The sequence below is a fragment of the Rousettus aegyptiacus genome, unplaced genomic scaffold (assembly GCF_014176215.1).
Source record: "Rousettus aegyptiacus isolate mRouAeg1 unplaced genomic scaffold, mRouAeg1.p scaffold_m13_p_6, whole genome shotgun sequence".
Classification (NCBI taxonomy): domain Eukaryota; kingdom Metazoa; phylum Chordata; class Mammalia; order Chiroptera; family Pteropodidae; genus Rousettus; species Rousettus aegyptiacus.
Window position 1 is genome coordinate 9569763 of NW_023416309.1, and position 24396 is coordinate 9594158.

General features: G+C 43.9%; 1 protein-coding gene across 1 annotated transcript; it reads right to left on the reverse strand.

Annotated features, from left to right (window-relative positions):
• Window positions 1-12550: 12550 nt before the first annotated feature.
• Window positions 12551-14259, reverse strand: LOC107520801 (histone deacetylase complex subunit SAP18-like). Its single transcript, XM_036222382.1, has 2 exons — window positions 14251-14259; window positions 12551-12985 (listed from the first exon to the last, which is right to left on the reverse strand). The coding sequence occupies exons 1-2, from the start codon at window positions 14257-14259 to the stop codon at window positions 12551-12553; spliced, it is 444 nt and encodes a 147-aa protein (XP_036078275.1).
• Window positions 14260-24396: the final 10137 nt, after the last annotated feature.

The window sequence follows — 24396 nt, forward strand, 5'->3', positions numbered from 1 at the left end:
ACCTTAGCCCCTCTGACCAAACCCACTAGTGAATGTCAGGAGGGGTAGATCAGCAAAGAGAAGGCTGACTAAGGATTCAAACATACCCGAGTTCAATTTCCAGCTGATTTCTCCCAGCTGGTGGCATTGAGAGTTTCAATCCTGTCTGGGCCTCAGTTTTCTCTTCTGTAAGTGGGTAATAATTCCATCTTACACTCAATGAGTAACATGTACAAAAGGGCATAACATACGTGCCCAAATAACATGGTTTCCTTTCCCTTAAGGACCTTATTCTCACTTTTCAGTAATAAGAGAACATCAGTAGTCCCATGCCTGGAGTCCTGAACAGGGACACAGACTCATGGAGCTTTGGACCAGCTCCTAGGATCCCCCAGGCTGCTATTTCAGGCCTTCCCTTCCCCTCCATCATCCTACCCCTTGCAGCCCCAGACCAGAGGTATGCCACTGGGACAGCTAGCATATGACAGAAACTTTTCAAAAGGAGGAAATCCCTCTCTTCTGAGCAGGCTCCATCCTTGCTAAAGCTGTCCCCACCCTGTCAATGCCTGGATATGATTATTGACTGCATTGAGAATGAGTGTCTGGAGGGGTGACTTAGGGAGATTTTGTTTGTTTGTTGGCTGATGCTGTTACTGAGCAATGGGCCCACAAGAAGCACAAGTGCTTTCCTGAGCTGCTTGCTGGGCACCTGCTCTCACTGGAAGTGAGAGACATCATTCAAATGCATGTGCATGGCCCTCTTTGGTCTCTTCCCTAAGTTTCCAAAATAATTACTTATACCCAGTCACTTTGCCCAAATGTTTATACAGCTGGGGAAGATGAGAGTGTTAGAGAATAAGATCAGAAACCACAGTTATTGCAAGACTTATTTGGGAAAGTAGACGAAGTTCCTTTAAGCCAAGTGCTGGGAATGTAGGGTGTGTTTAAGCGACTTACCTCACTGGTCTGGTGAGAGATACCCATCATCCTGGGTGTCATCTTTTCTGAAACCCTTTTCTGACTCCACCACCCAGAGGGACCCCTGTTCAGGTTTCCAGAGGTCCCTGCTCACTCAATTTTACCATTGTCTTTATCTTACTCTCTTGCTATTTTTTGTTTCTTGACTCTTCCTAATAGAGTCCCAGCTTTTTTAGGACCCATAGACCCATGTCTGGCTCATTTTTCTACACCAAGGGCCAAGCACATGGCCTCAAATAGAGTTGATTGCAATAGTTTGTTGAATTAAAAAGAAATCTAAAAGAAAGGGAGCTCTGAGTGGAATGTATGTCTCCAGGGCAGCCCACCCAGCTTTGTGTGAGCATCAAGAGGGCAACCAGGGGCCAGAGTGGAGGCTCCCACGGGACTGCAGCTTGGTCTCTGGCTTTTGCTGAGGTAGTTCAATCTCCCATTGTCTGCCCTATCCCATGGCCACCATCCCTGTTCCAACCATGTCCATACAGATTCAAAACACTGAACTTTCTTTGACCTCTAAATAAACACACACTCTCATAAGGCCCATGCGTGTGCCCTGTGTCTGTGGGAGGTAGGGTGTAGGACGTGGTGATGCTGGTACTACTGGGGTGATAGCCTCTGGCTGCCCTTCCCTTCAATCTCCTCGAAGCCCCAGGTTTGTGCCACCCATCTCTTCAACTTCAAAGGCTCCACATTCATCTTCTCTTAGATCACCAGGCTAAATATTCTTACAGCCCTCTCCCTTCAAATTCAAAAGCCTCCTCCATGTACTGGAAAATTCTACCATCATGCTCTGAAATATCAAAATTTAAATAAGTCCCCTGGAAATAAATGTTCCTAAGCCTTGAGAAACACCATGCTATTTTCTCCTACATGAGAAGGGAGACAGAGGAAGAAGTGCTTTCGCCTTTCCTGGCAAGTCTATAACCACAACCAACAAAAAGAAGACACTAAGTGCCTTTCCCAGTAAGTTGCTCTGTGAGGTTTTTTCAATCACCTTCTCACTCTATAGTGCATCAGAGCCAAGTCCCATTGTAGTTGAATTTTAAATAGTGGGGTAAGAGCCCAAATCTCACCTGATTTGGCCAGAGATTGTAAATTCAATGTGTCATGTAACAGGAGTCCCTGCAGAGTGGCACTCATTGTCAATATAATAAGTGGAACTTTCCAGGCCTATCACTCTAAAAATTATGTGTTATAACAAACCTCTTGGCTTGAACATGAATAAGTATGATTCCTTGGGAAGAAGTGAGGGAGAAGTAAGTGAGTATGTCTGTCAGTGACTGATAGAAACTGTAGCTACACTTAGTCTGGTTAGCTCATAAAAAGAGGAACCAAGTGTCTCCTATCCTGGGCACAAAGGAAGTCTGCCAGCAGTGCTGCTGCTGCGGGGCTCCTGAAAGAGCAGGTGGCTCTCCCTATACTGGAAGCAGCAGCCCTACAATTCTAGTCAAGGACAGGCCTCTTCCTCTGTCACTTACGCAGGTTCCACAGGGTGAGTGAGATTGGGGACATACACTGGCCCTCCTCCCCATATCCCTTGTGCCAAGGGGGAGATGGGAGGAAACAGGAAGTAAACATGTACATTTGACTTAAACACTTGGTTATGGATGGATTTCTTGTTTGGCTCAGCCAAAACAGAACCAAAGAGAAAACTGTAACCAAGGTTGCGGCTTGGTGACAACACAACACTTGGCCAATAGTCAAGGGCCGCAGGGTTGCAGGCACTGAATGAGGCAGGGAGAACTGGGCCAGTGAGACAGTGGCACCTCAGAGGGCCCAGGGCATATGGAGCAGGGAAGACAGAGGAAAAGGAAGGAGAGAGAAAGGTATGACTTTTCTGGGCACTGTAGGGAATGTGGGTCCTGCCCACAAGGCTTTACCATGTAGTGGGGAGAAAAGTCCCATGGATGAATGCTGAGGCCAGGATACCATCTGTGGTGGACAGCAAACTGGATGGGGTGTCAAGGAACTCTGGTCTCTTGTTCTTTAGTTACTTCCTCCTGGGATCTTGGGCCAGTCACCTGCCTTCCCCCAGTCTCAGTTTCCCCATCTAAAATCATGAGCTTAAATGATCTCTAGGAGTTCTTCTGCTGGCCTCACTCAGGCAGTTGTCTTGAGAAGGTAGAAAGCAGGGGTGGGAAGTGAGTTGCGAGGAGAAGCAGAAAGACTCACACCACCATACCGAACCTCCTTCTCTGACCTTAGCTTGAGCTTGGCAGCTGACTGGGAGGGCCTTTACATGGACTCAGTCATGTAGGGCCCCAACATCCTGAGCTCATAGAGCTGTGAGTTCTGGAGTTGGATGGCTAGGCAGAATAGTGAAAAGCAGCTGAGGACAGATGGTCTCACACAGGAGAACAGCTCAAGCTAAGATGGCCATTCCCAGCCCCCTGGCCCCTGTTCCCTCAGGGGATAACCAGATCCTGGCTGATGACCTGAGGAGTGGGGTCCTCTGCCTGTTCTTAGCTAACCTGGGTATAGCAGCCAACTACTAGGAGCTGTTAGAGAATTCATAGCTCTCATCTCCTGAGCAGCAGGGCTCCACAGCCTACAGAGCCATGAGGATCAGAGCCAGAATCCTTCCTAGGGAGCCCAGCTTCAGCTTCTACAACCCCACATTCAGTTCTCCCAGGTTAGGGGTGGCACACCGCCCAGAGCCTCAAGGAGCCAGAGGATACAGGCCTGCCGAAGGCAGGAAACAAGGATAAAAACACCAAAGAAGAACCATATTTGTCTATTTTGAGCAGGAATCTAAACAGGGACTCCTTCCAGATATGTCCCAGGTTAGGGATGAGGGCATGGCATGTTGATGCATACATAGAGGGCCTTTAAGGCATCATCTTGCTGATTCAGAGCTGCTCTTCACATTGGTCTGAATTCACTCCTTTTTTCTCCAAACATTTAAGTCCAATTCATCCTCAGGTCAATGTCCCTCCCGGCCTGCATTAGCTCATCTAACTTCTCTCACATTTATCAGACTTTCGTTACAAAATCATGCACTTAATTTTTCTTCATCATCTCATGTTCGTTATATTTTTCTCTTCATCTAGCATGGATCAAGTCACACCCTCATGGTCCACTATTCATAGTCTACAATAGGAGGGTCGGTTGGAAGTCACCAACAGTCAAAAGAAACACTCATTTTCTTCATATTAGCAGAGGGCTCCATGGTCAACAACTTATAGTTCAAAGTCTTCATTTACATATGGGGAAACTGATGCTCAAAAAGAGGATGTGCTCTACCTGAGGGCACAGAGTGAGTCAGTAGTGGGGCTGGGCCTGGGGTCTGTGGCGCTGCAACTTCAATCCCATGGATAAGTTGGAGTCTTTCTGAACCCTTGTTGACAGATGATCTACCTCTGCATGGATGCCTCACGTTCCTGAGAGCTCAGCCTTGTAGAGGCAGCTTGTGCAGTACTAGGTAACTATCAGAACCCCATTTCTTCTACCAAGAAAAAATTGGCTTCAGTGCAACCTCCTCCCACTGGCTCACCTTTGTCACTCATTCATTTATTTGATCTCTCATTCATTCATTCAACCACTTATTGATCAGCCGCTTTGTTCCAGGCGAATTAAATGTGTGTCTTGCCTCTCAAGCAGAGATAGTTTCATAGAGTAATAAATATTTGGTGTGAATCTCTGAGCTTTTGAAGGGCAGGGACCTCCCTATATCTTCAGGGTCAACTACAGTGAGTGGCCCTGCAGAGTTTCCAGTAAGTAGTTTCAAATACAAAGGAGATAATGAATAACACTGATGAGAAACAGGAAAGGATTTGTTCAGGTATGCTGGTAACAGAGAGGGCAGCTAATCCTCCTTGGGTTGGAGGAAGGAATAATCTAGGTGGGCTTTGAATTAGGTGGGGAAAAGGTGGGGTTTCAGCAGACAGAGGAGATGGGAGCAACCAGTAGGAGCAGAGACAACACCAGAAAGAACAGAAAATATCTGGCCCCACTAAAATCTTCTTCTAGACCTATTGAAAAGCAAGAATGAGGAATGGAAAGAAGTGAGGTGACAGAGACAGGTGACCAAAGGCCTCGAACTTAAAGCTAAGGTACCTGGACTTGGCCCTACGGTAAAAGGGAGGCAGCAGCAGGTTTTCTAAGGTGAGTGACAGGATCCAAACAACGCTTCGGAAAGATCACTATGGTGACTGTATATGGACTGCATCTGTCGACTCACGTGGGGACCCTTTGGGAACTGGTGCAATTGTCCAGGTGAGAGATGATTACAGGGCAGCCAAAAGACCAGTCATTTCCCAGCTGAATGGTAATTGGGCATTCCAAATGCAATCTCAGGGTCGTCAGTGTCCCTGACCATAATTTCCTCCCTGTACTGCAGGCTCCCTCCTGTGTGAACAGCTTAAGCAGCTTATAGCTAATCTTCCACTGGCTCTCAGGCACCTCCTTACCACACAGCCATGTTTAGCCCCTTGGTAGACAGAGCTGTGGTTCTGCATGAGAACTCTATCTTCTCTCTCGTTCCTTCCCTGGGCTGCCATCAGGCCCCAGAGCTTTCTAAACCTCTCTCTAGCAAACCAGAGTTTGGCCAGAATTCTGGCAATGTCAAGATGGCCTCCGTGGCTCTCAGGCCCAAACTGATTAATCATCACTTTATTCTAGCTATCGGCCCTGCTGAAATTGGCATATTTATTTCTAGTCAGCTCTTAAAAATGGCATCATTCAAAGGTGCTTAACCACATTACTTAATTCTCAGCCTGTATTGCCATTGATTTCAAATATTCTCCTCAAGATATGGCTCATCATTCAATGCAGAAGTCTGTTTATATAATAATCTTATCTGGTTACTAAAATCTGTGAAATCTCTTCAATTGCCTCTAATGCAAGATCGGAGGCTGGTTGCTAAATGAGTCAATTTTACTTTAATTTGGTTTATTTACAGTACATGTTTTAATGCTCTGCATTCCCGTCTTTCACAGCGACACTGAAAATAAAGGCAAATATAGGCAGAGAGCGAGGGCTGTGCTTTTCTCAGTCTGTGGGAGACAAGGCAGCCTGACTGAGCTCCCTGAAGCGGAGCTTTTTACCTCTGCTGGCCAGCGGAAGGACCTGCAGTGGTCCTCAAATGCCATCAGTAACAGTGTAGTGCCACCAAAAGAGCACTGGAGGGGAGTCGCAGATTTGGTTCAAGTCCCTGCTCTGCTATCCAATAAAGATCTTGACATCGTGGAGCCTCAGATTCCCCATCTGTGAATGAAGATAATATAATGTGCTTCCAGGTATCTCCAGAGGACCAATGGAGACTAAAAGGTTAAAATACACATGGCAAACAAGATTTCCCACCTCTTTCTGCAGTCTTTGGTCTGTATAGATCAGCTCCCAGCTCTGGTGGGCTTGCTCCTGCATCAAATGGCTATCCCATTTGATGGGATATCCTCTACATCACAGAACTTCCCTCTACACCCTTTGCTTCATTCTCACTGCTAAGTAGCAATCTCTTTCTGTATCTCTGATGAAATGCCAAAGGAGAAAATGCAATCCATCTGGCTCATGTGTGAGATCCAGGCTCTTGAGTCACTGACCCCTAGTCTGGTCATCTTGGACTGAGGAGCAGAGGCTGGGAATATGCCAGATGCTGGGTTGGGCTCTGGTCGAGTGACATAGGGTCCCTGGCTTTGAGTTGCCCTTCACCTTGCTAGAGAGACACAAGTGCAAGCAAATGGCGATGACGCAACATGGCAAGTGGATGGTGTTAGTCTGTAGGAGGAGGAGTGAAATGATAAACGAACTCGACACTCTTATATTTTTTCTGCCTGCTAAGGATGTGAGAGGAATGGGAACCCGTGCAGTCTCTGTATCTCTCCTTCACGAAGACAGAGCTGAGGTGCCCCCTACCTGCTGTAGGCAGTTCCCATCTTGCCCCACAATCCCGCAGCTCTCTCTTGGTCAGGTGTGAAAGCTGCCATTTCATGCTCATCTTCCCCAATTAACAACAGCTGGTCCTCTATAAAACCAACGGGTGAGGTGATTTGTTATTGGAAGACAATGCAACCTCATTAGGCATTAATGACTCTAGCCTCATTTCCTGGCGAGAGTTCACAGGGTTAATGTGTGGGATGTTGGGTCTCAACCCGCAGAGCTACTAGGATCCTTTTTTCAGGCACCTTATTCAAGCTTCATTTTCTGAATCAGGACTTAGGAGGTGGCGGGAAGGTGAAGGAGGCCTTGATTTCCTGGAATGGAAATTGTGCATAAGATGGTGGATTCACCACTTAGAGGTTCCCTCAATATTTTAATTGGAAGAGAACAATTTTGAATCCAGCAAGTTTTAAAAAAATTCTTTCTTGAGTCTGGATTAATTAATCTGTTTCCATAAGCACCTAGATAAGTACACTTTCCCCCTCTCTTTTTGATTATTCTTGCATCACCCCCTCTATATCATTTGAGACCCTTTATGTTTCTGATTTGAAAGTTAAGAGGTGAATGGGGCTGTGTTCAGACAAGAACCCTTTCATTGGCAATTTAAGAGCTTGACTGCAAGTGATGATCTTGGTCAGGCTGGGACCTAGAACTCACACTAAACAGATTTGGCATTGAAAATAACTTCACTACATTTAGCTCAAGCTGGCCTCCCAATGTGAAATTTTCATCATGGGCTTGTGCATTTCTCTGTGACTTAAAACCAAAGGCTTAGTCTGCATATTCCCCTCAATCTTAGCAATAGCGACCAATATGGTTCCACAAGGACATCTTCCTTTCAGTAAGCAAATCACAAATCTCCACAACCTTCATTTATTCATTTAGCAAACATTAAGTGACCACCTATTTTATCTATCTGCCAGACTCCATTGACAAAAACATTGCCACTGCCAACAAATGCAGTTAAACCAAATGAAGCTCATGGATTTTGTTAAAAGAAAAATTTTATATTTATTTTTTTCTCTTTCCTCCTTTCCAGAAAAATTTTCCATGCATTTATATTGGATATAGACTTGATTATGGTTTGGTTTCTGTGCAAAAGGAACAAGGAACTTATCTTCACGGAGTGGCAAAATGGCACCCCGCCAAGAAGAAGCCCAAAGCCCAGTCAAAGGAGCTCTTTGAACAGCCAGGAGCTAGCCTTTCTGCTGTGAGATTTGGCCAGAGTCTTGAGAGTGTCCAGCAATGGCAGACAGCATCTCTGGGCTGAGTTATGGTTCTTGTTCCTTCTATGTTTATCCCCCTATTGTTCTAGCTTGATGTTCAGGCAAATGGATCTCATCTCCACACTGCTAAGGGAAACCAACATATAGATGTTGCATCTATCCCAGGCCAGAGCTTTACTGGGAGAGGAGTATCCCTAGGGCCAGCTGGGTGTGGCAACACACTTCGTACCTGACTTACCCCAAGGAGAAGGTGAAACTCTGGGAACCACACAGGGACCACTTGATCCAGCCCCTGCGAAGGGCCTAGAGTGAATTCTCAGCCCATCAGGGTTTTGTGCTAATGAGGGAGGACAGTTCTTTCTCATATACCCTGGGTAGGAGTAGATTAAAGAGACTCACTATCTGTCTCACTCAAGAGGCACTTAATCCAATAATGCTTTGAGCACTCACTTTTATTTCCTTCTCATGCTGTTCTCTGACTTTTCCTGGAAATAATTTTTAATCTCAACCTATAGATGCCCAGAGGAAAGAAATGGAGACCTATCTACATTTACTTTATTATTTTGAACCAAACTTAAAGCATAAGTTCTGGCAAAGGATTGTTTTACCCCTTTTGAGAATGGGAAGCAATCTGGAAAATGCAGCAACATAAACACCAAACACATTGTTATTTAGGAAAATCAAGTGACTTAATGGAAACTTGGGATATCTTCCCAGCTTTATCACTCACTTACTTAGCGTGTGAACGTAGGCAAATATTCCACTTCTCTGAGCATCAATTTCCTGTTTGAAGGTACATTATTCTGGAGAATAGAGGTGAATGGTTGCCAGAATCATATCTCACTGTTCTCTTCACCCCTAGCATTTCACATAAACCTAAGCCCAGCATACAGCTTGGTACCCAGAACTCCTTCAGCAAATAAGTCCTGAATGAGTGAAAATCCTTTTATAAGCAGGACACATACTCCAAATGGGTCACAACCCAGCCTCTTTGCAGTAGGACTTTTGGAAAATCTCTCTAGATGTGGCTTCATCTGAACACTGATTTCCTGCAAACCAGCTGAGCTGTATTTACAGTATCTGCATTTGTTTTGGAAAAAATCCAAATGTCCACTTAACTGGGCTGGAGGCCAGCATAATCTTTCTATATTGTTTGTAACCATGAGATTAATGGTGGGCCTTGCCCTGAACCTTCTGGTTACATCATTCACCTGGGGTGTCTCTTCAGTTCAGATAATAATGGGTTGGTCTTCATTGTGGCAGTTCTGCTTTGTCTTAGGAGCTTGACTTTTGTGGGGAGGCACTGTGGGGATGGAGCTGCATTATTTTAAAGCTAGACTATGGTGAGTGCTGAGATAAGTCCCAAGCCCAACCCAGTCTATCTATTCTGTACCAGCTGTGTGATCTTAGGCAAGTCACTTAATCTCTCTGAACCTTAGTTTCCTCATAGGTAAGGGTCATATCAGTTATTTCACACAGTTATGGTGAGGATTAAGCAAAAGAAGTGCTTAATAAATACTTGCACTCTATCCATCGATAGACACATTCACACATTTCTGTTGCCAATTGAAAGATGGTTGAGCACTTCATTTGATGTTAAAATAGGACACGCGTAACAGCTCAACAACAACAACGGACCCATTAAAAATGAGCAAAGGATTTGAATAGAGATTTCTCCAAAGAACATATATCAATGGAGAGTAAGCACATACAAAGATGCTTCACATCATTTGAGAAATGCTAATCAAAACCACAATGAAATACCACTTAACATTCATTGGGATGGCTATAATAAAAATTAAAAAAAAACAAATTAATAAGTGTTAGTGAGGATGTAAAGAGATTGGACCCCTTGTGGACTGCTCTTGGCAATGTAAAATTGTATGTCACTGTGAAAAATAGAATGATGATTTATCAAAAAAATTAAGCAAGATATGACTCAGCAATTAATCTTCTGAGTACATACCCCAAATAAGTAAAAGTTGGGATTCCAAGAACTTTTTGTACACACATGTTCACAGTAGCATTATTTAAAATAGCTAAAAATAAAAGCAGTTAAAGTGACCATTGATGGATGAACAGATAAACAAAATATGGTATATACATACACTGGAATATTATTCAGTCTTAAAAAGGAAGGAAATTCTGACACATTACAACATGGATGAACCTTGAAGACATTATGATGAGTGAAATAAGCTAGTAAAAAAAAGTTAAATTTTGTATACATCTATTAATACGAGATACCTGGAGCGGTCAACTGCATAAAGACAGAAAGTAGAATAGTGGTTACCAGGGGCTAGGGAGAGAAGGGATTGGAGAGTTAGTATTAAATGGGTACAGAATTTCAGTTTTGGAAGATAAACAGTTCTGGAAATGAATGGTCATGATGGTTGCACAACAGTGTGAATGTACTTAATGTAACCAAACTGTACACTTAAAAATGGTTAAAGTGGTAAATTATGTTAGTCGCAATTTAAAAATTCTACAAAAAAAAAAAAATGACATGGGCTATGATGTTATTTCCAACAGAGAAATCAAGTTTCTCGAGGTTTTAATTTCCAAAGAGACTTCGACGTTCTCCAAATTATTTTTATTTGTCAGATGATTAGTGGTGATTATCTCAATAGCAATTTTACAGTGTTTTGAACCATCAGAGGCAATCTCATTTCTTCCTCATAATGTAAACACCTTTATAGATGAAGAAATTGAGGCTCGAAAAGGACTCACTCTTCAGCAAGGACCTCAAGATCACCTAGATGTTTGCTTGGCAGAGCCAGAAGCACAGCACGGTTGGAAGTTTGTGGGTTAGTCACCATGTATGTGGGCAGAACACAGGAACAGAAAGAGTTTTGTCAACTGAAGGCATATCTCTCTAAAGGCGGGGTTATCCAGGTTCTTCAGCTAGAGTCTCAAGATTAGGCAATTTCCAGTCATGTTAAGGAACTCTGACAGGAAGCATCTGACCTCTGCCAGCTCCGTCCTCCACTGGTTGCAGCGTGAGGAGGAGTGTGGGGTTTCCTAAGGGGATCACCAGTTCCTTACAGAAGATTATTTCTGACTGAACTAGAGATGCTGGGAAATAGCAATGGCCTGGATGTCCAAAGACTGGGTACTGGTCTTAGCTCCATCAGTAACTTCCTTTGTGACCCACTGTGGTAAATTGCTAACCTCTTTGGGCCACTGGCTTCTCTCTGCACCTTGTACCTCTCCGGAGGTTGGTGTCAAAAACTAGGCATGGATGGAAAGGTCTGTGCGAGCAACAAAGCATGTGTGTGTGTGTGTGTGTGTGTGTGTGTGTGTGTGTGTGTTGCGGGGGTTGGGGGTGGGTGGCTGGGTAACATGTCCACTCAGCAAAGGAAGGAAGAGCCCCAAGGCTAGAGCAGTTTCAAAAGAACAGTTAAAGATTAGCATTCAAAAAGCAGTTATAGAACATAAGTCTGGCTTTCTGCCAAGGGAGTTTGTTTATAAATGGTATTTTACTTACTCCTCACATAGCCTTGTAAGGAGAGCATTGTTATCCTGTTTTCCAGGTAAGTCTTGGAGGAGTTAAAAAATGTGCTCAGGATCACACAGGTACTGAGCAATAGATGTTAATGCAGGTTTGCCTCCTGCACAGCCATCAAGTCATACTTCCTCCCTTGAGACTGTAGTTCAGGCCAGTAAGGGATGCTGGGTCCTACATGCAAAGATGAGGATATAGTCCCTGCATTTGGGGAGTGAATCCCATCAATAGATAATACCAATGTACTGTGGTGGGTTCTAGGTGCTTTTGCTGTAGCATCTTTGCCACACTTTTTTTCACTGCATAATTGAGGCGATTTGCCGTAAAAAAAAAGATAACTGGTTGACAGTTCATTGGTTGGATTTTTTTTTTTGTCAGTTTAGTTTTATTTCTCCACTGATGGAGTTCTTGCAGTTGTTCTCATTTTTACATTACATATAAATCTTAGCTATTTCTTATAATGGTCTATATAGTGACAAGTAGACATGGTGGTAGTCTTAAAATAGTTAGCATTTCTTCCAAAGATGATGATTTGCTCCAAGAGTTAGTTTCCCATTTTGAAACACACTTCATTGGGAAAAGACAGAGAGGCTGAGGGCCCTCTTTGCAGGCACAGAGTTAAACCCACATTTCCCATAGAGTGAAGACAAGTGCTTAATACAATCCATAAAATAAAATCAGTTATTTGTGCAGTATTGCCATGGATCTACACACATTTAAAATGTATTCAAATATTTTGCATTTCACAATAAAGTGTTTCTAATTTTGTTATGTCCTTTTTAATGTCTCTCTTTTATTTTTCATGATTTTATCTGTTTTATGGCAAAATTGCCTTACAGTCAATTAGTCACGTAGCAAAAATGCAGCAAAAATGCTTGCGGCAAAGATGTCTATGGCAAAGATGCTTATAGTGAAAATATGGACATGGTGAGTGCTGAGCTAAGGAGCATCACTTTTTTTTTTCTTTCCGAGAAACTGTCAATAAAATTTAACATGGCCTCATGTGCCCAGAAGGAGACAGTGCCCGATTTGGAGGGGTTATGTCTATGTCCAAGTAGTCTCCTATCTGGAACTTCTGAGACTGCAGGGTCATGGCGTTGTTGGTCCCCTTCTTTCCAGGCGTGATGTTGCCAATCTCCTTTACTCGATAGCCAGGTCTTTTAATATCTGTGAAGACAATTGCAAAATTGAAGTGCGTGCCCTTCTTTCTAGCTTCTGGGTAGACTTCTTTCACTAAACTCATCAGCTCTTTCAAGGTTGCATCCATCCAAGTATAGATCTGCAGCTTGCTGGATGACACGTTGCCGTGGGAGAACTCATCCATGCAGTGGTGGCAGCCATTGTTGGCGGTGAACACACGAAGCAGCAGCGGGCATGTCTTCTCTCGATGGATGGGCTTCTCGAGCTCTTTCTTGATCTCCTCCTGAATGATGTGCAAGCAAGGGATATATACTCGAATTTAGACGTGCTAGAAGGGATTTCTGGAAAACTTGTATATGAGCTAGGCTGTGAAGGGTGCATAAGAGTTGGCCAAGCAAGAAAGAGTAGAAAGGTGTTCCAGGCAGAGGTTCCTCTTAGGTAATCATGCAGGGGAACAGATCAGCATGTCGTGTTTGGAGAACCAGATTTCTAGTCCACCTATGGTATGGAGTTCAAGGTAGGGAAGAAGATAGAGCTGGAGAAATGGGCAGAATCTTGGGTATGGCCCCAGAGGTTTAGGTTGTATCCTGTGGGTAATAGTAAGACATGGGAAGGTTAAAAGCCAGGAAACCTTTTACACACACACACACAAACACACACACACAAACACGCACACATGTGCCTGCATGCACACACGTACATACTCAAATTGAAAGAGAGAAGCCTTCAGCTGCATCATTGAGAATGGGTGGGGATAGTGGTAGGTAGCCATGCAAGAAGAGAGTTCAGAACATTTGTTCAGAGGTTATTGCATAGTCTTGGCAAGAGCTGAGAGGGCCCCAAACTCAGCTTGCTATAACTCTGTATCCTGGGCTCCTAACACAGGGCCAGGCATCGATGAAAGATGGTTCAGAGGGTGAGTTTTGGAATTAGGCTCCAGCGACTGTTGTGCAGCCTGGGGTGTTATTTCACTTATATGTTCCTTGAATTCTCCTACTTTCAAATACAGTTAACGCTAGCACTGGATTGTAGTAAGGACTGAGGGAGGAGTAAGCAATGAAATGAGTGCAGTGTAGTGTCTGGTGTCCCTGTCACGGCTCAGTAACTGTGTGGCTTGCTTGTGTGAAAGGGGTACCTCTTACCATCCCTGGGAAGGCTCCACTGCCTCTTCTTCAGTGCCCCCTCCCCGCTTCCCACCCAAGCCTCAAAGGAGGGGGTGGGCAGTTTAGTATTAAATGGCCTGGATGAAATGCATTCTGCTGGCAATTGCCTTCATTGCCTGCTGTAAAAATACATCTATATTTAAATATGCTGGGATAATTCTTAAGTTTTATTAGTACTTAAATATTTTGGCATGTTTATTTCTCTGGGAACAATTATGGAGGTTTCATTGTTTTACTCGCAAAAAAAGAGACTAAATCTCCTTTTACAATAAACCCGTGACAGGTTGAATATGGTGTTATCCCCAGCGTGTGTCCTATTATTGTCTAGTCAGCTCTTGGGGTGCACAGCAGAACTGGGGAGGGCAGGTGATGGTCCTCAGAGTGCCTTGTCCATGGCCCCGGATGTTTCCTGTTTACCACTCCCCATCTGCTCTCTTCCTTCTCCACCGTGGCTTCCTGGTGGACCTGTGATCTCTGGCTTCCCATCAAGTTTGGCCAGTGGGAAGATTCCAGCAGGAGATCCAGGGAGGGAAGAAAGGGAAATTGGAGTATCAGGTTGCGGCTTTCTCCCTTTGGGGTCACCAGGGGCTCCTGTCTGGCCAACCAGATATCAGCCTAGGCCTCGCTGTCTCCCTATTGTCATAACTGCTCCCTCCTCCTGTGCCATCAGATCCAGTGTGAGAAGGTCACCCCATCGCTACTGCCTTCTACATGCCACACTGGATCCATGGTTTTCTTCCACCCCGGCCCTGCTTTTGTAAATGGTCCCTTATTACCTTCCCCTTAATGACCCCATCCGAATGAGCCAGCTGTCTCCTGTAAAGACCCTGATGAACACGAAGCCCTCCAGAGGCCTTTGCCACTGAGGAAGTACACACGCACCTGGCACTTTGGTTAATGCTCATAACGACCCCATAAGTGGAGAGAGCAGGTAGGCTGCTTTCTCTTGTTTTACTGAAAAAGATACCAAGGCCCAGAGAGGTTGCCTGTTCTTCCCAGTGTCACACAACTAGTAAGTAAAGAAAGCAGAACTAAAGACCAAGGCCATTGAGTGCAGGCTCCAGATTCTTTCTACCCCTTCACAGCTGGCAGTTGTGGAAAGTCTGAGAGTGGTGGGGAAGTATTGAGGTCGATCGTTCTTCCATCTCGAAGAAGATCCCACTCTCACTTGCTATGTAAAGTGCTAGTCTCCTTCCTGGGACAGATGAGAGTACGGGATGGGGGAGGCACAGCTAAGTGATATGAGAGAGACTGAGGACTGGCTCAGTCCCTGTTTAGCTTTGTGACTTTGAACAAGTTACTTAAACTCTCTAGGCCTCTGTTTCTCACTTGTATCATTAAGATAATACTTGCTGGGCAAGGCTGAGAGCCAGAATGATCACTTTAGCCTTAAAGTAATAATAATGAAGGATGACTGAGCATACACCTGGGTCTAGAACTATCCTAAGCACTTATATGTAATGTCTAGTTGAAGTAGCTACCGCTATTATTAACCCCATTTGACATGATGCAGAAATGAAGAAGTTAAGTGGACCTTTCCCTCCTGTAATCGCAGGCATTTGAACACAGGCCAGCAGGCCTCTTCACAGAAGAGGAGCTTCAGGGGGGCATAGGGTACATCCAGTTCAAGCAACTTTACAGGTGAAGATGTGAGACCTGGGCAGAACAAGCATCCTGGCCAGGATCACACAGGAATAGGAAGCCAGTCCTCTAGACTCCAAATCCAGTTTGTCACTTGTGGAGTTACCAAAATACAACCAACTAAGGATCAGTCTCCAAGTGGTCAGTCTCTCCTTCACTCCCCTTCCATGTGAATGGAGGAACTACTGACCCCATTCAGCTGTGGCCTCTGGGGTGGCCCCAGGCCCTCTTGTACACCAGCCCTGATGCATGTATTTAGGGGCAGAGCTGGGACCCAGCAGGAGTGTTTTTCTCATGAACAGCTGGGCTGCACTGCCCTGATCTCTGGTTTGTGAATGAACAAATCCTCTACCCACCCCATGTTTACATTGACCTTAGGCCCTTTGAGGGCAGGAGAAGGCCTGACCTGGCCTAGGAAAGGGAGGAAGAAAAGTGGGCCAGCCAGAACAAATGCCAGCCATAAACACCAGTGCAGCTATCCTGGAGCCAACGGAATTTATTGTCAAGACTCAGAGAGAAATGCTTGCAACAGGAAATATAGCAGATGCTCCATAAACAGAAGCCATTGCTTTATTTGTGAATTTCATGAGCTCTGGTTTCCTCCAGGTTGTGACATTTTCGACATTTCAATCCTTTACGGCAGGCACATGGCGGAAATTTCATTACTGCAACTCTAGGTGCAGGAAAATGCCAAACACTATGTGGAGAGATTTAATTCAATCCTTCAAACACTGGGTGAGCAGCCCTTCTGCACACGGCACTGAGAAAGAGGCAGAGGAGAATATAGCAGGCTCTGTTCTCAAGGAGACCCCAGGTCAGGGGGAGAAGCCACACAAACAGACCAGGGTAAATAAATCAGGAAGAAAGAAACTCTCGTTTACAGGGACAGGAGGCTACACTGAACAGTGAAACAATACACAGGTTTGGGTGCAGGCACTTTTCCATTTCTCAGCTGTGTGATGTTGGGCAAGTCAGCTAACCCACTGCACCCCCACCAACTCTATTTCTTATCTGTTAAAGGGGAATATTAATATTGATCCTAAGGGGTTGCTGTGGGCACTGAGGTCCCACCCTGTTGCAGCAGCTGCACAGGGTTTGACACTATATATTGTTCTCACAGCATTAGTTGGCCTGGGGCTCTGGAGGAAGGAAAACTCGCTCTAGTTTGAGTGGTCCAGAAAGGCTTTATAGAGGAGGTGGCATGGAGCTGTCTTGAAGGGTGAGAAGGGCTTTGAGAGGTGGAGATGGCAGAAGAAATAGCCCATGGAAAAGCAAAGAGATAGAAGGAAAGATCTGTGGGGTTACAGAAAGAAACCATAGGTAACAGGGAAGGGCAGGGGTCTCTGAATAAATAAGGGGAGCCTTAAAGAAGATGACCATGACAGCCAGTGTTCCATGGGTTTTGTTGATCATTCTTGTGAATGTATCATAATTTTGAGTGGGAATAATGGCTTTTATCTAAATAATATCATCTGATCTGAGTCAAGAAGCAAATTTCAACAGGAGATACCATGTGGCTCCTGCTCATGGAGAAGTGGAAAAGGAACTCTCAGTGGGGTGGGCCTAGGAAGGCAGTAAGAAAAGCAGAGTGGGCTGACCGCAGGGTGGGACGTAGACTAGACAGGCAGCCTCTCTCAGGCAGAACACTTTGGCAAGGGTGTATGGCTCCTGCTCAGTCTGGACTACTGGGCAAAGGCCACTTCCCCTAGCCTAGGAGTTATTAGGAGAAGAAAGGGATTGTTGGCAGGCGGGTGAGGGAGAAGGGAGGCCTGAACTAAGAGCTTTGTGGAGAGAGGGCGAGAGGGAGAAACGTCTTTTTTCTCACTCAGATGGCTCAGTAGGGGCCCTGGAAATCTCTAGACCAGGTACAGGGAATCCGGGCCCAGGCCTGGCCAGGTGGGCTTGAGATAAGTCAGAAGCATACAAGTCTTAGTTCCCACTCCTGGCAATCTGGCTGTGACCCCATTCCCAGCTCTCTGTCAGGCCCACTTTACAAAGACTGGAAAGGAAGCCAGTAGCAGAGCCTGCACTGGCAAAAGAGACTCAGCTCTCATTATCCGGCCATTGTAGGCAGAGCTGGGGGAGAAGATAATAGTCTAAATTCTTCTCTTTTACAGGTAGGAGAGACATTTTATTTCCAGTCTTCCAGAACGAGGCTGGGTTTAATGTTAGAGAACAGTCTGTTCTGAAGGCCCCAAGAATGCTGTGCCTGGAGAAAAGCATGTTCTCTCCCCAGCCTTAGCTCCCATGCACTTGTTTCTCAGCTTAGTGGTGTGTGTGGTTGTGATAACTAATTCCTAGAATGGAATCAAGGAAAAACTTCTCTCGTCCTCTCCCAGGATATACATTGTACAGATGGCAAGATCGAGGCCATCCAGAGCAGGGAAGGCACAGCTAGATGGAGCAGGGCCCATATCAGAGCTAGGACCCAGGTCCTCTCCATCCCAGATGTCTCTATTCTGGATGAGGTTATTTGTGCCTCAGAACTCAGAAATAGACTTCAAGGAATCCAGCCCCTTCCTAACATCTGATGTAAAATGTCAGTTATCTATGCATTTTTCTGGAGAGAGGACCTACAGCTTTCATTGGGTTTCTTGATGGTTTATATCTTTATTCCCTAAAATGTTTTTTTTTAAAAAATTAACAGTAGGCACTTACTGCTGTGTTCTACAAGTTTGCATCCCTCAGCCTGGAGGCAGGGAGCCCCCATAGCCCTCCCTGATAGGTGGGAGGCAAGTCCTATTTTCAGTCTGGAAGTCTACTGTCTTCACAGTGATGGCAGGTCCCTCTCCGTGTCTCTGACACATTTTCCTGGGCCCTGAGCAGGAATGCTAACACATGCTTGCTCACATTTCCTCCTCTAAGTTCATCCCACACAACAGCCCTCTCCCTCAGAACCCTGGGAACTCATGGCGGAGTTACTGCCTTGCCACACCCACCTCCCACTTCATTTTTGCCTGAAACACTAGGAGAGCTTTAGCCTCATTGGGGTAGCATTGTCATTTTATAGTAACCCAGAAAAGGGAAGTACCGTACTTGCGTTCATAGCTGTTCTAAAGCTAGAATATGATTAGGAAACTCAAGCAGGCTACTGGATTCAGTAGAGGCTCTTCCTCCACCTGGAGGCCCCATGTGGTCTAACTTTGAGGTTGAGCATTTTGAGGGAGGGCCAGCATGCAGAACACTACAATGGACTGCTGGACTGAGATGCTCTTGTGGCCCGCAGGCTATGGATTCCCATCATGAGGTGTGCAGCCTAGAGAACCTCTTCCTAACCAGAGACCCGTGTGAACCACATACAAATGGGCTTGATAAACCAGGACTGACAGAGAACACAAAAGGACCTAGGTCACTCACCAGCTCATTTATTCATTCAACCAATATTTATAAAGTTGTTATAGTATGTTATATTCCATGGGCTAGTGAGGCAACAATGACCAAGGTAGGCCCTGAATTCCTAAGACTTACACTGTCATAGAATAAGAGCACAGTTGATCTTCCTCTACAGGAGAATTCTATGTGGTTCCTGACAGAGTTTACAGCAGCATAATTATATTCAGCAACCTAAAGATGATGTACAGTGGGAGTTGCTATTAACTTTCATTTTCTTCTCCTCATTCAGTAATTGGTGAAACCCTTAGCCCAAAGTAGCTGCTGGAGACTTCCCTTCCTTCCTCCCTTTCCTCCTTCCTTTAGGAATTGATAAGTACCATATGCTAGGGGAGATGCTGGGAATGCAAAAGGAGGTTCTAGAGAGGAAGGCAACTGGAAATCGGATCATTATAATGCAATGTGACAGTGCTCTGGTGACAAGCAAGCCCAGGGTATAATGGAAGCCCAGAAGAGGGGACCCCAACACACATTGAAACATCTTGGTCAGCTTCTACAGGGAAGCTTTTTTGGAGATCTTTCTTTCACCTTGCTAAGCATCTACCATGTTCTAGACACTGTGCTGAGGCCTAGGTGTGGAATGAGGAGGAGGACAAGCCAGACCCCTCTATTCCTAAGGGGCTTGCCCAATCCCAGCTGGATATTTCTGCTAGCATTGTGCAGCTCCTGACCCCTCCTCTCTGTGTCCCTGGCCTCTCTTATCCAACTGGTCTGGGTTGGACTGCCTCATCCTCCTTCAAAAGGCTTACTTTCTCACAGGGAAAGGATGCTCATTTTCTGCCCCTGGAACTGCTCAGAATTATGGTCTTTACATAATTTCTAGTGTTCCACTACTTTCTAAAACTCGCAGCCTGCCTGTGTGTGTGTGTGTGTGTGTGTGTGTGTGTGTGTGTGTGTGTCTGTGTGTGTGTGTGAGAGCTTGCTCTGGTCCTTCGGAGCCACCTCTGTGTCCTGCCATGTTACAAAGGCAGGAGAGGACCAAATGTGAGCAGAAAGAATAGCTTCTGGATTGAATCCAAAGGAAGCATTTCTTCCACTGTCCAGAGGCATGTCTTCTACACCCCTGCCTTTGTCACTCCACTGTTAAAGTGTTCTGAGTTGGCAGCACTGGGTTTTAAATCATGTGGCCTCTATATGCCATTACTGAAATTCAGAAGTGAAATCAATTGAAACTATTAATTAAACACAGTTCAGGCATGGAGTGGTTTAAATAATATAAGCAATATGGCCACTGCACTTAGCAATAGGTATTTGATATTTTTAAATAAGACTTTATTATTTCAAACCAAATTTAAATTTAAAAAACCTGAAAACTGACCAATTTCTCACTTATTAGTCTGCTGTTGTTTAAGTGGAGCAACAGAATTAAATTAAAACTTGGGCTTTACACCCCTAGAGGCAGTGTCTGATAGTCAAGGTATAAATACTATTTATTCATTGTGGATGTGCTGTGCCACCTTGAGCAAGTCATTTAACATCTCTGTTCTAGTCTTCACATCTATCAAATAGGAGTATTACTTGAATTGTGGGAATGGCAAACAAAATTTAAAATGTGAGGGTGGTTTTTACATGCTATCATTTGATCATTTGTTTGTTTGTTTCTTTATTTGTAGCTCTCTTTGAACCACTTGGGATTGGGGGCTAGGATAAAAGCCGAATTCTGCACAAACATGAAGGGTCACTTCCCACTGCCTTAATCTCATAGGGAGACCTAGTTTCCAAGAATCGAGAGGCCTCCCCTACAGGGGGTCCAAAGGTAGGCAGAGGACGCTTCTACACTTCAGTCTCAAGATTTCTACACTTCTAACATCCAAGGCAAAATGCAATTTTCGAGGGCCCCAGAGTTTGTTCTTGGGTTTGGGATGAAAGGGACAATAGGCAAGTTTATCTTCAAAAGCCAATCCTGACTTATGTTGCTTCCTCACTCCATCCCGAGCCACCACTTTGAATTATACATGAGGTGTTTGCAGGAGATGTGATGATTTTTCAAATATTTCTCTAATTGATGAGAAGGGCTTTGATAAATTGCTATAGAACCAGGAGCATCTGATCACAAGAAATTCTGTCTTGTTCCTCCTTGACAGATGTTTATTTGACTTAAAGGAGGTGTAGGATCCAAAGGAACTATTTCTCTCTCCTGGAACTTTTATCGTATTGAGAGAAAACAAAATAAAACAGAAATTCTATGGTTTCGTTTTCAAATCTGAATAAGGAAATTTCTCCAGGGTCTGAAGTCTTGCCTTCCACATTTGGATGAAGGGGTTTGTGGGTAGGGAGTTGAAGTGTGAGGTCTCTGTTCAGCTTCAGTTCTTGCTTTTCCATAATGTTCTCCTCATGGTTGCTCAAAGGGGAGAGACAAAATATCTGAGAACCAGGCTACACAAGCACCAACCAACAAGAACATCAGAATGGGCATCATTCTGACACAGCAGTCTGCTGGGCCAGGCATTAACTTTTGCTTGCTGAAATGTGATGGTGTCCAAGGGCCCCAGGGGAGGGCACCAGAGTGGTGAAATGTGTGTCTACAAAAAATCCATAGCTAACATCAAACAAAAATAAAAGACTGAATACTCTCTTCCCTAAGGGAGAGAACGATGCAAAATTGTCCACTCTCATCACTATTATTCGACATTATACTAGATGTTGTAATGCAATAAGGCAAGAAAAAGAAATAAAATGCATACAAATGGTAAAGAAAGAAAGAATTTTTTTTCAGTTTATAGACAACATGACCATAGAAAATTCCAGAGAATCTACCCCCCAAAACTCTTATTACTAAGTTTAGCAAGGTTGTAGGATACAAGATCAACATGAAAAATAAATCATGTTTTTTATATGTTGGTAATAAATAATTGGAAACTAAAATTTTAAAAACCAATACCACTTTTTAAAAGTTTCTTAAAATTAAATATTTACCTACAAATCTAAGAAAACATATTTAGGATTCAAATAATAAAAACTACAAAACACTAATGAAGGCAGTAACACCTAAAGAAATGGGAGAAACACTGTTTTTTTGGATTGAAAGAGTATAGTTAAGACATCAAGTCTCCCCAAATTGCTCTATGTCCAATAAAAATCCCAGGAGAATTTTTTGTGGATGTAGACAAGCCGATTCTAAAATTTACAGGAAAAGAAACCAGAACCAGAATAGCCATAGCATTTTGAAAAAATAAATAAATAAATGTGGAGGACTGACACTACCTGTTTTAAAACTTACTATAAAACTCCGCTAATCAAGACTGCAAGGCATTGGCAAAGGGACAGACACATAGATCAATAAGACAGAATAAATAAACACAAAATAGACACAAATAAAATCGACTTTTGACACATTTAATTATCTTTTCAAGAAATGGCATTGGAACAATTGAACATCCACTGGGCAAGAGGACACTTGAGCATTCTTGATAGACATATAAATGTAAAATCACAAAACTTTTAGAAGAAAACATAATCTTCATGACCTTGTGTTAGGCAGAAAGTTCTTAGATTTGACACCATAAGCATAATTTATAAAATAAACAACTTGGTAAATTGGCTTTATCAAAATTAAAAACTTTTCCCCATGAAAGACACTGTTGAGGGAATGAAAATATAAACTACAGACTGAGAGACAATATTGTAAGTCACATATTCAACAAAGGACTGGTATCCAGAATATCTAAAGAACTCTTAAACCACAACAGAAGGAACATAAATAATCTATTAAAAAATTGGGCAAGCAACTTAGACAGACACTTCCCCTAAGATACACAGATGGCAAATAAGTTCATGAAATTCAAAATAAAATAAAGACATAAGATAGCATTAGAATCTATTAAAATGGCAACAACAACCACAAAACAAACAAATGAATGAACAAACAAAAACCCCACAAATACTAGTGAGTATGTGGAGCAAATGGAGCTCTCATACGTTGCTGGAGAGAATGCAAAAAAAAAAAAAAAAAGAATAGTCACTCTGGAAAACAGTTTGGCAGTTTCTTATAAAGTAAAACATATACGTACAATATCACCCACCAATCCCAATCTTGAGCACTTAAGAGAAATAAAAATGTGTTCATATAAATAGTTCTCCATTTATAATGGAGAACTTTGTTTTTTGTTTCGGTGGAAACAACCAAAATTTCTTGCAATGGGTGAATGGATAAACACTAGAATACTATTCAGCAATAAAAAAGAAGGGGCTTTTGATGAATGTCACAACATGAGTGTATCTCAAAGGTATTATGCTGAGTGCAAAAGCTACTTTATAAGGATACATATTGTCTGGTTCCACTTATATGACATTCTGGAAAAGGCAAACTATAGGATGGAGAACAGATCAGTGGCTGCGTGGGATAAGAGTGGGAAGAGGGTTCAACACATAGGAGCAACATAAGGGAATATGTTTGGTGGAGATGGAAATGTTCTATGTCTTTCTCGAGATGGTGGTTACATAAATCTATACTCAAACTATGTCCAGTACTCCCATTAATGTCTCCTTCTGAGGGATCCCTTGCCCCAGAAGCTTCATGAAGACCTCTCATCACGCCACTGTTCCCAGTGCCCACCCGTCAAAGCTGCCAAGGAGATGGTCTTCCTGTGCTCCCCCAGATCAGGCACTACCTCTTGCCTTTGACATTGCTACCAGCACTGCCGAGCACCCTCCAGTAGATAAGTCCACCAGTACCAAGATGCCACAATAGTTGTGCCCCTCCCAATCACCTGTGCAACAGGGGCAAAGATGTATTTAGCTAAAGGTAAAAGATACTTGTCCCCTTTTCTGCATCATACTTTCATGGAAATGTTGCAAAATATTCCTGACTTACAGAAATTTTTGTAGAAAAAGCTGATGCGGTTTTATTTTCACTTGCAGCTGAGCTTCTACCCTCATTCCCCACACTCCAGCCCTAAGGCATGGGAGCTAAGCTGGAAAACAAACCTGAGTGGCAGACCTCAAGCTGTGCTCAAACACTGCCCTCCCTTGAGGTCCCGCTTTCCTTAGGGTGAGTGGGCTCCCAGGAAATACAGGCCCCACAAAGACATGCATTCCCTAATTCCTGGAAACTGTGAGTATGTTGTGTTACATGCCAAAAGGGATTTTGCAGTTGTAATTAAAGTCGCGGACCTTAAAATAGAGAGAATATATGAATTATTTGGGTGAGCCCAATCTAATCACATGAACCCTTTCAAGCAGAGGACTTTCTTTGAGTGGAGACAGAGAACTGAGGCAGAAGGAGAAGTCAGAGATTCCAGCATGAGAAGGACTCATGTGCCGTTGCTGGCTTTGAAGAAGGAGGGGCCACATGACAAGAAATGCAGGAGGTCTTAATGGGCTGAGAGAGGCTCCTGCAACCCCCAGGAAAGAAACAGAAGCTCAGTCCTATAGCCATGAAGGATGAAATTCTGCCAAAGACTCAGATGAGCATGGGAGCAGATTCTCCCCTGGTGCCTCCAGAGGAAAGCCCAGGCTGACTGACACCTTGACTTTGGCCCTGTGAGACCTGAAGCGGAGA